The sequence below is a fragment of the Sceloporus undulatus genome, chromosome 9 (assembly GCF_019175285.1).
Source record: "Sceloporus undulatus isolate JIND9_A2432 ecotype Alabama chromosome 9, SceUnd_v1.1, whole genome shotgun sequence".
Lineage (NCBI taxonomy): Eukaryota > Metazoa > Chordata > Lepidosauria > Squamata > Phrynosomatidae > Sceloporus > Sceloporus undulatus.
In genome coordinates this window covers 36,827,417-36,843,071 of record NC_056530.1, presented here as the reverse complement: position 1 = coordinate 36,843,071, position 15,655 = coordinate 36,827,417, and the positions used below count along the sequence as shown (strand labels likewise).

Genomic DNA, 15,655 nt, shown 5'->3' with positions numbered 1-15,655 from the left:
AAACACAACCCTATAAAATGCTAAAATTCTAAAATTACTCTAGATAGGTCTCTGAGGGTCCATCTATCTGTCTGTCTATCCATCTATCCATCCTCTGCTGTAAACAAAAATTCCTAGACCAGTCATTGGGAGAATTCTGGGAGTTGTTGGCCAAAGCAGGGAACGTATCTAAGATAAAGAAATGTATGCACATCTAAGATATGCGGACAACATAATATTAGCACAAGACAGCCCTTGCGGTCTCTTCCAAGTCTATGATTCTAGGACATTCAGGAACTCAGACCACAAGTTGAACATAAGTCAATAAGTGCGATGTGGCAGCTAAAAAGGCCAATGCAAGTCTAGGCTGCATCAATAGAAGTATAGTGTCTAGATTTAAGCAGAGGCTGGATGGCCATCTGTCAATGGGGATGCTTTGATTGAGATTTCCTGCATGGCAGGGAGTTGGACTAGATGGCTCTTGGTGTCTCTTCCAACTCTACAATTCTATGATTCTACGATAACAAGGAAATGGACTCACTGCTGCCCAGGGTGGTGGCCAGGATGGGCTGGGAATCCTGGCTGGCGCCCAAGGGTGAGTACGCCTTCAGGTAGATGGAGTAAGTTGTTGAGGGTTCGAGGTTGGTGAAGACATGCTGGAAGGTCGTCTTGCTGACCGCCTCTTGCAGTTCCCGGCTGTCGGATTCTGCAGGTAGGACAAAGAAGGAGTAAGGTTGGTAACAATGCCATATTTAGGGTGGGAACACCGGAGGAGACCAGCCAAAGGTAAAAGAGGGTGACCAGAAGCACTAGTACTGACTGGCACCCTAAGAAGACAACAGAAGGTGAAGATAAGAAATGAAAGATATATAATCAAAGATATGATATAGAAAACTGTTTAGAACAGCGGTTCCCAACCTGTGGGTCACGGCTCCTTTGGGGGTCGAAGGACCCTTTCACAAGGATTGTCTAAGACCATTGGAAAACACATATTTCCAATGGTCTTAGGAACTGAGACAAAAATAATTTTATAGTTCAGGGGGTCACTCATCATTCTCTGAAGATGCCAGCCACAGATGCTGGTGAAACATCAGGGATAAACTCTTCCAGAAAATGGCCACAGAGTCTGAAAAACCCACCAAAAACTAAAAATAAGAGTATGTATTGGCATATGCAATGAAGCCGTGTAAATATGTATATCTACCTAATGCATTAAAAGTTAAATGACAAAAACAAATAAGTACTGACTGGCATCCTGTTAGTGGCACACATAAGTCTTAAGTCCAACGTATGCCTTTTTTAAATGGGCATGGCATAAACTGGCATCCCTCTTTTCCCCTCCGCAATGACCAAACCTTCCCGATTTTCCCCACTCCACAGCCATTCAGTAGTTGTTGTGGAACAGGGAGATCAGAGAGGCTTCTGGCTACGTTCCTGTTGCCAGACGCAAAACGCTGACATCATCCACCAAGATTTCTGGAGGCTTCATGGAAGATGTTGGTGGGTGATGCCACCATTTTGCATCTGGCTACAGGGACACAGCCAGATACTTTTCTGACCTTCCCACTCTTTGCCAACCACTGGCCTTTTTGAATGCTTGGGTGGGAAAATGGCAGCGGTGACACCTCTTTAGTGCTTCCCCTTAAAAGAGTGCCAAGAGGAATTGGGCTTAGAAGGATCTGAATGAGACATTTCTGTGCAAAGACAGCAAACGTCGTCCTTTACATCCTTTGTTGCATGGACCTAAATTTTACCCTCAACTTATCCATGGATCATATTAAAATCCATAATTTTGGCCCCTAAACCTGCCCTCGACTTATACATGAAGGTGACGTATAGTCGGGTATAGCCGATAGTCCTGGGGGTGGTGACTGGGAAGCCAGGGTATGCCCCCAAATCGAGCACAAAACATAGTAAAAATTAAAAGAATTGCCCTGAATTAAAATCTATATTTTAAATCTATCACTCAAGTAACATCCAAACAACTGCAGGAATACAGTGGATTGGGAGCAATTTACACGCACACACACATATGAAGAGAAGGGCTTCTCTTGAAGATTACAGCATCCAAACAGGTTCATGGATCCAAATGTCATTACAGGGACCCAAATTCTTATTTGGAAGGGGCGACTGACCTAGTGGCTTGAGTGCTGGACTACAACTTTGGAGACCAGGGCCCACTTTCCCTGCTCAGCCATGCAACCTACTAGGCTTGGAAAAGTCACTGGCTCTTGGGAGTTTATCCTGTGAAGATCCCGGAAAAATCGCATAATTACGCAAAACAATTTCGCATGACGTCGCACAAAACCCATCATGAAAGTGGTCCCAAAGAAGCATCAGCACTCGTCTTTTTACTTTCGGTATTTCAGCAACAATGTGTTTCTGATACCACTTTATATGCGCAATTTGCGTGTGCTAATCATTAGCGCGATTACTTGCCATTTTCGTTTTATATTTGGGATGCTTTAAATGCACTTTAATCTTTCTTTAATGCCGAAATTAGCCCCAGTGGGATAAACTCTTCAATGTCAAGCCTCCTCTGAACAAATCTTGCCAAGAAAAGCCCACAAAAGGTGCATCTTAGGGTTGCTGTAAGTTGGAAGCAACTTGAAGCCACACAACAACAACAAATACCTTTATCTTCTGGGATTCAGCTACTCACCTCCTGCCTTACGGATGTGAAGCACGTAACCAATTATGGCCTCGGTCACTTCCATGGGGGGCTCAAGCCACGAGACCTGGATGGATGTGGTGGAGAGGGCAGTGGCCTGGACCCCTTCGGGGGAACTGGGCAGCTCTTTGGAGAGAGCCACAGCCAACCGGGCGCTGGCCTGGTTGGTGCCAGCGCTGTTCTCCGCGATGCATTGGTAGATGGCTTCGTCCGCCGAAGTGATCCTCTGGATCATCAGGGTGCTGCGGAAAGTCAGAGGAAGGCATTACTAGCACGGCTGGGAAGGTGGTGATGGGAATGGCTGCGCCCCAGTTTAGCAAGCAGTCCAGATCGATTGTAATAACAGCCATTATACACATAAACCTCCCCTTATGACATCCCTTCAAGCCCTGTTTAAATATTTGAAGGGATGGCATATTGAGGAGGGAGCAAGCTTGTTTTCTGCTGCTCCAGAGAAGACACAGAGCAATGGATGCAAGCTATAGGAAAAGAGATTCCACTTCAACATTAAGAAGAATGTCCCGACAGTAAGGACTGTTCGACAGAGGAACACACTCCCTTGGAGTGTAATGGTGTCTCCTTCCTTGGAGGTCTTTAAACAGAGGCTGGATGGCCATCTGTCAATGGGGATGCTTTGATTGAGAGTTCCTGCATGGCAGAATAGGGTTGGACTGGATGGCCCTTGAAACTCTATGATTCTAATGCCTTTTCTCCAGCCTTTAGAATATTACACCCGTCAGAGTTTTGTGGAGGGATGGAGACTAGCAGCTTGAGGATCCCAGGATTGTTCCTGCAAAGATCTCTAAAAACAACAAAGCGCAGACCCACACACCACAATTCCCAAGTGCCTTGGGGAAATGGAAACGTTTCCCTGTCCCCCAAAAAGTCGAGTTTACTGTCTGTTGGTCTCACCTGTTGTTGTGGGTGAGTTTGATGTTTTCGCCGGGCGCCAGGACTTTCCCGTTCTTCAGCCAGATGAGGTGGGGCTCTGGCACGCCTTGCGCCACGCAGGTGAAGATGGCACTGCTGCCAGGCGGCTTGGAGATGGATTGGGGCCACTGCACAAATTCAGGTGGAGCTGAAGAACAAGAGCAGAGACCGGGTGCAATGAAGTTCAGTGAAGGTGCCACACCAGTTTCTAGGACAGGTTTACTCAAACAAATAGTTTAAAGGGGCAGTCATCCACCAAGAAGCATCCCACAACTAGAGAGCTGAAAGGTGACCTCAGAGGTCATCTAGCTCAACCACCCACCAAACAGAAAACCAAGCAATAAAGATTTAACTTAAACTTCCCTGGCCTAGTGTAAAGATTGAGGAACACTGATTCTCTGAGAGTTACATCACCAAGGCTTATTTGTTCATTTCCAGTGGGATCCCAGTTTCCCAAGAGGCTTGTGGTGACAGCGCATAATGATCCCACTAATCTGGACTCCAGTGACACGAAGTGAATGCTGTGGCCCTGCGCACTTGTTTACGGGAACCAGAGACTCCCCCAGAGAGAGGAATTGAAGAACTGTCCTCCCAGGGGATGATGCTCTTGTAAAACAAGATACATTTTCCACACGCTTCGCTATAGCTAAAAACCAACATGCCAGGGATGGTTCTGGGCACCAAAAGTGGCATTCTGGTTTCACAAGACTACTGTGAGTGGAGGGAGATGATGATGGTGGAAAATGCCCTCCTGTTCCCTTGATGTTGCCTCCCATAGCGGTATTCTTCAGTGTCGGTATTATAAGAAAATCCGTATTATAGCCATTGTGTTTTGACATTGTTTTCCTTTGCTTCATCGTTTAGATCCTTTATGACATGCCCCTAAGTTTTACTCTTGACTTCTCGATAGCAAAATACATAATTTTGGCCCTAAAGTCTGCCCTTGACTTATACATGCGGTTGACGTATAGTCGAGTATATACAATATGTATATTTTTGACAAACAGCAACATCTCCCAGCATGGTGCAATGGTTTGAGCTTTAGACTATGGCTCTGGAAACCAAGGTTTGCATCCCAGCTCAACTATGCAAACCCACTGGATGACCTTAGGAGAGTCACACTCTCTCAGCCTCAGAGGATGGCCATGGCAAACCCTCTCTGAAGAAACGTGCCAAGAAAACCCCATGATAGGGTTACCATACGTCATGACTTGAAGGCACCCAACAACAACAAGGTGGCATGTTAACATATATAATATCCACTTTTATCAGCACAAATCATTGCTTTTCTGCCTTCCTGCCCTTTTAAATCTTTCCTATCCAGTCCGTTCTTTCTAGCTCTGGATGCAAGGCCTCAGATGTGCAAAGATAGTTTTTTCTCTTGGCTATTCTCATCCTTTTCCACCTCAAGATCTGGTTGCCTGGGTCTCTTCCCTCACTTTGGGGGCTAGGAAGGACCCTCTTGCTCTGGGCTAGACACAATTGCAAATCTATTCAACCCTGCAGGAGGTGCATTCTCTTGCAAATCATGCATTATCTCTCTCCCATTCACATGCGCACACACATCACACATCACACAGGCACCACAACATTTGTGTAGGATTTCACAGAACAGTTGCTGGGGGAGTGGGGAATCGCCCCAGGAAAATACTCCATAGCTCCCACAAAACAACAACAACAACAACAACAACAACAACAACAACATGGTTTTGGGGCTATGTGGCCATGTTCTAGAAGAGTTGATTCCTAATGTTTTGCCTTCATCTAAAATCATCTTTCTGCAAGTCCAAAAATCATCTTTCTGCACATCCCAAAGTCATCTTTCTGCAAGTCTTTCTCCCTTGCTAGCTCATTCTTTCCTTTTCTCAAAGTATTAATCTGATTTTTTACAATCGCAACGTATAGCTTTACCAACAACTGGAAAGGTTATTTGCTTTTACATCGGCAAGAATTTGAACTGCATGCTGAACGATGGGATATCTTTTGGTCTTGCTTTCAGTGTTTGGTGCGTTTGAAAATAGATAATGCATGATTTGCAAGAAAATGAATCTCCTTTTTCAGCATGGCCTTTGGTTAGGTACAATAAACGATTATTTGCTTCGATCATTCGGGGGAGAGGATTATAAATAATTTATTATTATTATTATTATTATTATTATTTGATTGACTGATTGATTGAAATTATCAGGATGTTGGAGTCGTTCTAGAACAGTGGTCCCATCCTTTGGTCCTCCAAGTGTTTTGGACTTCCGCTCGCCAAAGCCCCTGCCGACTTGGTCAATAGTCCGGGATCCTGAAGTCCAAAACATCTGGAGGGTCAAAGTTTGGGAATCATTGTTGTAGAAGGACCAAGCGCATCTTTTTTCACATTTTTGACCATGAAGAGGTATCCAGAAGAGGAATCGGGGCCCAGATTGTGCCCATTCTTCCAGATGGACTATGGTCACCACCGTGCGCCCCACCCCAGGCCCACAGCGTGGGAGCCGGCCGTGGAGGCAGATGTCACATTGAAACGCCTGACACTCTCCAGAAAAGAAGCTTTAAGCTCCCGAGACGGGAGGCATCTCATTAGGGCTGGGAAAAGAGCAGCAGCCCATCTCCGCCTGGCCCCCAAACAAAGGCAGCTCCCCTTCCTCCAGCCCCTCACTTGAGAATGGCTTTGTTGTCCAGGCGGCGCATGGAAAGGCGGGGTGTGAGGGTCAACTCTAACCTCCATGCGTCCCCCCATCCTCCACCATTCCCCAGAAAATGGACCAAGGGCCTATGCGGACTGCCTCGACTCCCCTCCGCACCCTGTTATGACCCCAAAACATATGCTGACTTGAGCCCCACGGCCCCTACCCACAGCATTCAGTTTAAATTATTCTGGATGTGTATTGATAGGAAAATGAGAAAGCAAGTACAGTATGTTTGTACAGAGATCTCACAGCACCTTTGAGACTCACCGAAAGAAAGAAATTGGCAGCACGAGCTTTCGTAGACTTGGGTCTACTTCCTCGGATGCATTTGGGGAAGAGAAACCAAGGATGGCCTGTGTGAGGTTTTGCTCCCCGATGCTTGCTCAGGGGTGAGGCTGTTTTGTTTCAGACCATGAGACAGGGGTCTAATCTGCACTGCAGAAAGAATGCACTTTGACACTGCTTTAAATGCCATGGCTCCATCCTTGGTTTACAGACTGTAAACCGCTTAGAGAGTAGTGAGTCCACTGTTAAGCGGTATAGATATATAAATGCCATTGCTATTGCTATCCTATGGAATCCTGGGATGCATAGTTTGTTGGCGCACCAGTGCTCTCCAACCGCAAAGGCTAAACTTCAAATCCCAGAATCCCATCGCATTGAGCCATGATGGTGTCAAACTACATTATTTCTGCAGCACGGATTAGACCAACATCCCAAGGGCTTCTTGTTGGTTGTTATTATTTCCCTCCAAATTGGCTTCAACTTGCAGGGATCCTGTGAAGGAGAGATTTCCAAGAGGTCTGATCTTCAGCTGCCTTGCTCTAGTTTTGCAAACTCAGGACCACAGTTTCCCAGATTAAACCAAAGCACCTCTAAAATGAGGTCTTCCTTTTCCCCTCCTGGCTTCTGCCAAGCGTTATTATCTTTCTCAATGATGTCTTTTCATGATGTCCCAAAATACAACAGCCTCGCTTTTGTCATTTGAGCAGCTGGGAAAGAGTTCAGGCTCAATTTGTTTCTGAACCCATTTATTTGTCTTTTTAGCCTTATCTATAAAACATTCCTCCAACTCCACACTCCAAACTCCGACACATAGCTCTCCTCAAACCAGGCAGTTCCAAATGCATGGACAACCGATTCCATCTCGAATCTTGGTCTGCCCTGTTGTAATCTAGCTTCTCAGGGGTTTCTTGAGTCTACTCACTTCATTCTTTGGGACGGGGACTTTTTGGAAGGATTTCTTGGATCTGCACTAAGGCGCTTCCAAAGTTTTTCTTAACTGCAGACCATGGTTTGCTGCGGCAATCCTATGGTTTGTAAGGCAAATTTTCTCCTTCTTTTAAAAATGATCCTTAAAGTTATAGGCCAGAATCCGGTTGGGGGTCTTAATATCTTTGTAGGTGGATTTACGTCTGTGAGGATACCAATTGGGCAGATCCAGAATGTCTGTATCCAGCAGTGACGGATGTGCAATGGCTGATGTGCATCGCATCAGTCCCAATGCACATCAGGATGCTCTCGCTGGCATCCTGTTATGTATCATTGCAATTCAGTAAAGGCGTTTCTTAGCATCTTGTAGCTAGGTATACTATATAAACTCATGTATAAGTCTAAAGATTTTAGTCCAAACACTGACTCCAAAAACCTAGGTTGACTTATCCATGGGTCAGTATAAATACTATACTTTAACTCTTACTAAAAAGGGAACCATCCCCTGCTGAAAGACAGGAGTGCAATCTGTCCTGGCATTGTTCTCCTTTGCTTCACCATTGAGATCCTTTGTTGCTTGCCCCTTTTACCCTTGACTTATCCAAGGATCATATCAAAATCCATAATTTTGCCCCCAAAACCTGCCATCAACTTGTACATGAGATCAACTTATAGTTGAGTACATACGGTACATAAAGTTACATGATGTAATGGGTCATATAGTGCAAAAGTGCCATTTCGTTGAAGTGCTTGGCACTAAAACTTGAGAAACTTTTTTAAAGAAAGGAGAAGAGTCCATTTTTTTTGTTCTGATCCATTTCAGAATTGAAAAGAACCCGACTAAGGATGGGAATACAATATTACAGCTGGTGCTAGAACTTCCAGAAAATAGTCAAGGACGACAGAAATGTTGCATGCATAGTAAAAAGGCAAGGGGAGGGAAACCAGAGCAAAAATACTGCAACCTCCTGACACATTGGCTTTGTCTGGAAGTGCCTTCGGTGTCCAGATGTACTGTCCATTATCTCCGTCTCTCTCCCTGCCCTGTATGGCCTCCATTTTCCCCTTCACTTCCCCCAAATCTGGTTCCATTTTAGAAAGCTGGTTCCCAGCCTCTCCGCAGAGGAGGAGGAGAAAGAAAGGAGGGGACAGCCATTGTGTGCGAGGAAGGGGGTTGTGACCTCTGTCCCTCGCTCTCACAAAAGTCAAGTGTGCGATTCCAGCTGGGAGAGTCTGCGCTGAACCCAAGTGGGTCCTAGTCTACCATGACCACCACCACCACCTTTTTTCCTGTCATTCCTGTCATAGCCCTGTTTAAGTATTTGAATGGATGTCATATTGAGGAGAGAGCAAGCTTGTTTTCTGCTGCTCCAGAGAACAGGACCTGAACAATGGATGCAAGTGACAGGAAAAAAGATTCCAGCTCAACATTAGGAGGAGCTTCCTGACAGTAAGGGCTGTTCAACAGTGGAACACATTCCCTTGGAGTGTAGTGGAGTCTCCTTCCTTGGAGGTCTTTAAACAGAGGCTGGATGACTATCTGTTGGGGATGCCTTGATTGAGAGTTCCTGCATGGCAGAATGGGTTGGACTGGATGGCCCTTGGGGACTCTTCCAACTCTATGATTCTTTGATACTATGATTCTATGATCTCCATGGACTTTGGTGACGGATGCTTGAGATCAAGTGAGGGGCAGAAGGACTTTGGGCTGATCCGTCTCTCTGCTCCCAAGTGCAGATTTCCATCCCTCCATCACAACAAACCTCACTTTGGAAACCAAACCTCCTCCTCTCTGCCCTGCCCCCAGCCTCACCAATTCCAAATTCAAAGCCGCGACGGGGTCCCCTTGGCCAATGCCATCCCCCCTGACAAGAAGGCAGTTTTTGTTCCATCAATCACCCCGCGGCCCTTTGTCCCCGGCCCATGGGTCACGGCATCGACCCCCGTGTCTCTTTATCCGAGCCGCGGCCCAGAATCGATGGCCGCTCGGGGGCCAGGTTCGATCTTGCTTCTCATCAGCCCTTGAGATGAGAAAGCGGACTCAGGGCCGGGAGGGATTGGAAGGAGAGGAGGGGGGGTCCGCGTGCTGAAATGGAACCGATATCGGGGACCAAACACCTTGAGGGCCGGGGGAAAGACAGATGCGCAAACACCCCCGTATCTGCCAGAAAATGAAGGCAAGAGACTTGATGGAGATGGAGAGCTGGGGTGGGCAAGAGCCAAAGGTCAAAGATGGGAGGGAAGCTCCTGTGAGACTGGTCCAGGGAGGCCTTATGCTCTCACAAGACATCTATTAGAATAATACCACTTTTTTTACAAAGGGAAAATGGTGGTCACACAGGTCAACGCGACAGCTTAATGCAGCGACCCAGTGCAAAAACACATAGGTCTCCGTTCTGTCAACCATTGCAACTATTACCGTTGTAGCCAGAGGTACGTCTTTTTCACGTTACATCAGGGTAACACTGTAATCAGAAATCCTCTACCATGTTTTCTTCTGGGGACTCCCAGGTAGATGAATCAGTGGGGCTAAGATGTGGCCTTAAACTCGCTGGCAAAGGACAGCGGACAAAGGTCACTTTACATGCATTCAGAATGACATTAAGACTTTTTAAAAAATACATTATTCCTATCTTGCGTTACAGCTACCACCCCACTTACTTTCCTCTCTCTGGATGGCATACTCTACCGTCTACCAGCTACTACCAGTGCCCACTCTCACCTTGAACCATGAGGATACCCTGCGCAGTACGGCGCACACGAGTGCCCGGGCGATTTGCAGCGCAGACGTAAACGCCAGCGTGTTTCACTGATACATCTGAGATCATCAGGTTGCCAGTTCCCAAGACTTGGATACCTTCGACCCCAATCGAACGTCCATCTGCAGAAATGGAGGGGAAAAAAGACAGTGAGACCTTTAGGGCATACTTCCTCCTTTCTGTTGCTTCCCAGTTAAAGCTTCCCCTTCCATCATCTTATAGTTTCCCCTATTCCCATCACAATTCCCTCTCATAGTACCATCATTCCCCTTACATGATAGGCCAACTTGCCTTCCTTCCATCTTAGGACAGTTTCTCCTCCTTCCAACTCAGTACAACTTCTCCTCCTTCCATCACATTACAATTCCTCCTCCTTTCATCTTAGTACAACTTTCCCTTCTTCCATCGCAATACAACTTCTCCTTCTATCTCAATGCACTTCGCCCCCTTCCATCTCAACACAGCCTCTCCTCCTTCCATCACAATACAACTTCTCCTCCATCTATTTCAGTGCAACTTCTCCTCTTCATAGCACAATACAATTCCTCCTCCTTACATCTCCTTCCACCGACTGAACCCAAAGGGTGCTCAACAATGGCTCTTTTTCATCCTGGAGAGAAGTGACCAATGGGGTCCCACAGGGCTCTGTCCTGGGCCCAGTGCTATTCAACATCTTTATCAATGACTTGGAGGACAAAACTGGGGGAATACTTATCAAATTTGCAGATGATACCAAATTAGGAGGAATAGTTAATACTCCAGAGGACAGGATCAAGATTCAAAATGACCTGAATAGACTAGAAAGCTGGACCAAAGCCAACAAATTTGAAGGGGTGTCACATTGAAGAGGGAGCAAGCTTGTTTTCTGCTGCTCCAGAGACTAGAACATGGAGCAATGGATGTAAGCTCCAGAAAAAGAGATTCCAGCTCAACATTTGGAAGAACTTCCTGACACTAAGGGCTGTTCAACAGTGGAACACACTCCTTCCTCGGAGTGTAGTGGAGTCTCCTTCCTTGGAGGTCTTTAAACAGAAGCTGGATGGCTATCTGTCGGCGATGCTTTGATTGAGAGTTCCTGCATGGCAGAATGGGGTTGGACTGGATGGCCCTTGGGGTCTCTTCCAACTCTACAATTCAATGAATCTATGATCTCAGTACAACATCTCCTCCTTCCAATTAGCTTCAGTCCTCTTCCTTCCTTCTTAGTACAACTTCTCCTGTTCCAACTAGGTACAATCCTCTTCCTTCCATCTTTGGACATCTCTTGCTTCCATCCTAGGACACTTTCTCGTTTCCCCTCCATCCCTCGGAGTAGTTTCATCTCCTTCCATCCGAATTGCTGCCCGTACTTGATCGTAGTATTGCTTTCCTATGCATCCTTCCCCCTCCTTCTCTCACAGTACAACTTCTCCTCTTGTATCACAATAAAACTTCCCCTTCTCCTATCAAAGCCAAACTCCACTGCAACTCACCCAGGCGACTCCAGGAGACGATGGGCCGAGGGTTTCCGGTGGCAATGCACTCCAGGATGGCCGTCTGATGCACCGTGATGGTCAGGTTCTGCGGTCCTGACAAAATGACCGGTTCCTTGTAGAGTTTGGGAGCAGAGACTGCGGGAAGAGGATAGAAAAGAGTGAGAAGGGGAGCAAGAGTGCAAGCGAGAGAGACCCCAAATCTCCGAGCCACATATCATATAATGTCCATAATATAATTTATTCTTTATTTATTATAAAATAGAATATCCATGAATTTTGACAACGTTCATTTAACCGTCCTACATGTGACTTTTAAAGTGAACATAACTTAGACATTAATATTAAATTAAGCTATTAATATTAATGTCTGTGTTAAAGTTTACTTGAAAATGACATGTAGAATGGTTAAAGGAACACTGTCAAAATTCATGGATATTATGTTATCAATTTGTATAATGCACCTTACAACAACGACAACAATAATAATATGAAGTCGAAGGCTTTCATGGCCGGCATCCAGTTTTTTGTGGCTTTTTCGGGCCATGTGGCCATGTTCCAGAAGAGTTCATTCAATGAATAATAATAATAATAATAATAATAATAATAATTGTGAAAAATTGGAGAGTCTGGAATCATGTAATGTATGAATGTGGACAATCTGTAAATCTGTCTAGTTAAGTTAAGTGGAATGAATGCGTTTATTTGGTATTGAGGTAGAGCACAAACTTAATAGCGGCTTCCTTATTGTCAATGTCATGCATTTCAATGGTCCCTCTCTTGGAAACCTAGCAATGCTATCCCATGCTCAAGGGAAAGAAATGCTCACCACTGATGCTCAATGTGGCCTCTTGGCTGTAGCGGGTATTGGCGATGTTGCTGGCTACGCAGCGGTAGGTCCCTACGTCTGAACGCCGGACGCCCGTAATCTGCAAGATGCCAGTCGGGAGCAAGGTAAACCTAGTGAAAAGGACGAGGTGGGAAACAAAAGAGAAGAATCAGGACACAATCCATCATCCTTCCAGGTCCTTGCAAGCTTTTCTTGCTTCTATAGCAAGAGGATAGTCTCCTAGTAGCCTAGACAGTCTTCTATAGCAGCCTAGATAGTCTTCTATAGCAAGAGGATAGTCTCCTAGTAGTTTTTGTGGGTTTTTCGGGCGATGTGGCCCTGTTCTAGAAGAGTTTATTCTCAACGTTTCACCAGCATCTGTGACTGGTGTCTTCAGAGAATGCTGACATGGATGTGAGTGGGGTATATATATATATATATATTATGTGACCCTACTCTCTTCCATGCCAGCATTCTCTGAGGATGCCAGCCACAGATGCTGGAGGAAACATCAGGAATAAACTCTTCTAGAACACAGCCTCATAGTCCGAAAAACCCACAAAAAACTATACTTTCCAACTGTTTTTTTTAATCATATTTTTATTTTAACATGAATCTTACATACCACTGATATTGATAAGCACAACATTAAGACAACATTTGGGATCCTGGGGTCGGTTGTTTTGCAGGGTCTTTAGCTCTCCCTGACAAAGTGTGTGGGTGCTTCACAAAACAATAAATCCCAGGATGCCACACCATAGCAATAAAAGTGGTCTCAAAACCGCATTATTCCCACAGTGTAAATGCACCCTAAGAGTGCATGATAAGAGTGCAAAATATGCAGTTTGAAATCATTTTAAGTGCCGCAGTCCAAAGCGATGGAATTCTGGGATTTGGCATTTTGTGAGATGTTTAGCCTTACTTATTTTTATTTGTTCATTTATTTTATTTATATCCCGCCTTTCTCTTCGTAGGGACCCAAGGCGGCTCACAGATAAAACCTTTAAAACCATTATAAAAGTTCAAGCCTTTAAAACATCTATATGTAACATCACATAAGATATAGCCCAGCGGAGAGCTCTGGTGCCCACACCAAACTACAAATCCTCAGTTTCCATAGCATTGCACCACAGAAGTTAAAGTGGCATCAAACTGCTTTACGTCTGAAGCAAAGGCATTGCGCCTTTGACGCCACATAAACGGTCATGGCTCAATGCTATGGAACTCTGAGATATTTAGGCTTCTCTGTCAGTGAACTTCAGGAGCATCTTATCTTAGGATAAGAATCTATTTTAGGATGAGAATCATCCTCAACTTTCTTTTATCAGATGAGACTTCCATCCTTAGGTTTAATCCGAGACATTGGCTTGATCTCTGCCAGGAAACCCAACTCAATCCAGAACCTCTTCCGAACCCATCATCTCTACCTGCCGTTCTCCAACACTCACCGGTAGTCATCTGTTTGCAGGGCCGTCCGGTTGCGTTCCCAGGTTATGGTGGCTTCAGGGACCCCTTGGATGAAGCACTGGAACCGGGCAACGCCTCCTTCTTCCACTGACATGGACTCCGGGTGCATGTGGAATTTGGACAGGGCTGAAGAGAGAGAGAGAGAGAGAAGGTACATGATGTGATGCTCAGTTTCTTGATCAACACCAGCCTCTTGCTTGCTGGGACACTAATGCACCAAATGAAATTAGGGGGCTTTGACTGAGAGTTCTGCATGGCAGAATGGGGTTGGACTGGATGGCCCTTGGGGTCTCTTCCAACTCTATGATTCTATGTCCTGGAAACGGAGGATGTCTGGTCACCCTGGAACTGGGAGCCTTTGGGAGCAGAATAAAGAATGAATGGGTATGCTCTGGAGCAGCAGAAAACAAGCTTGCTCCCTCCTCAATATGACATCCCTTCAAGTATTTAAACAGGGCTATCATATCATCTCTTAACCTTCTGTTCTCCAGGCTAAACATCCCCAGCTCCCTAAGCCTTGTCCTTGAACTTACTGGCAATCTGGACTCTGGCCTTGCGACTGACAAGCAGACCATAGCGGTTCTGGGTGGCACAGCTGTACTCTCCGGCGCTCGACTCGGTGGCATTGGTCGTGGCATCGGGGCTTCCCCCTCCTCGCGGCCGCCGGTGGACACTCTCCAGGAGAAGGGAGCCATTGGATAAGATGGCCATGTGGCTGTCGTTGGAGAGGGCCATGCCATTCCTGTACCAAGTGATTGTGATGGGCGCTTCGCCTTCCACTTGGCAATGCAGGAGCAGAGGACGATCCCGGACGGCAATCACATCGCTAGGCTCCAGGACGAAAGCCAGCTCAGAAGAGTAGACCAGACCTGCAAAGAAGAAAACTGTCAGGCCTGGGTATCCAGGGTAAAAAGGATATTCAAAAACCTTTGTCAAAAGCCCAAGAAACGTACATCTCGAGCGTCAAGAAATTCTACACAAATTTTGCACATGGCTGTTGAGATGCTTTCCGATGTTGTTGAACAAATATTGATAAGCTGCACTGATATTAAAAAGGTTTCATTTAACTTGTTCAACGCATTTCGGGGAGCAGACCCTTTTCCAAGAGCTGGTTCTTCTATACTTTTATGTGGACATTTCCTCTGAGGCTGAGAGCGTGTGACTTAATGCCCAGGGTTTGCCAGTGGGTTTTGTGGCTAAATGGGGAATTGAACCCTGGTCTCCAGAGTTGTAGTCCAACCCTCAAACTATTACACCATACTAGCTCCATATAAGTGTGTGTGTGTGTTTGTGTGTGTCTATATAGAAAGAGAGAAGGAGAAAGAGAGAGACACACATCCATACTCCCACACACCCAAACACATAGACAGTCATTGTTGTGTACCTTGAAGTCATTTCTGACTTATGGCGAGCCAAAGATGAACCTATCATTCTGGGGCTGAGAGTGTGTGACTCACCCAATGGGTTTCCATGGCTGAGGAAATTGAACCGTAGTCTCCAGAGTTGTCGTTTGATGCTCAAACCACTACACCAAGCTGGCTCTCATCTATCTATCTATCTATCTATCTATCTATCTATCTATCTATCTATCTATCTATCTATCTATCTATCATCTATCTATGGGCCCGAACAGACGGGCCAAAATAAAGCTGTATTGG

At 45.7% G+C, this 15,655-nt stretch overlaps 1 protein-coding gene across 2 annotated transcripts in view; it reads right to left on the bottom strand.

Annotated features, from left to right (window-relative positions):
- The window catches only part of LOC121915056 (immunoglobulin superfamily DCC subclass member 3-like), a 31,752-nt gene that overhangs the window by 5,190 nt on the left and 10,907 nt on the right, over positions 1 to 15,655 (bottom strand). For both annotated transcript variants that reach the window (XM_042438882.1, XM_042438883.1), the window contains exons 2-9: positions 14,531 to 14,866; positions 13,979 to 14,123; positions 12,531 to 12,661; positions 11,702 to 11,839; positions 10,193 to 10,351; positions 3,563 to 3,728; positions 2,642 to 2,892; positions 521 to 685 (exon numbers count right to left, since the gene is read on the bottom strand). In XM_042438882.1, the coding sequence (XP_042294816.1) occupies positions 521 to 685; positions 2,642 to 2,892; positions 3,563 to 3,728; positions 10,193 to 10,351; positions 11,702 to 11,839; positions 12,531 to 12,661; positions 13,979 to 14,123; positions 14,531 to 14,866 (1,491 nt within the window). The remainder of the gene's footprint in view (positions 1 to 520; positions 686 to 2,641; positions 2,893 to 3,562; positions 3,729 to 10,192; positions 10,352 to 11,701; positions 11,840 to 12,530; positions 12,662 to 13,978; positions 14,124 to 14,530; positions 14,867 to 15,655) is intronic.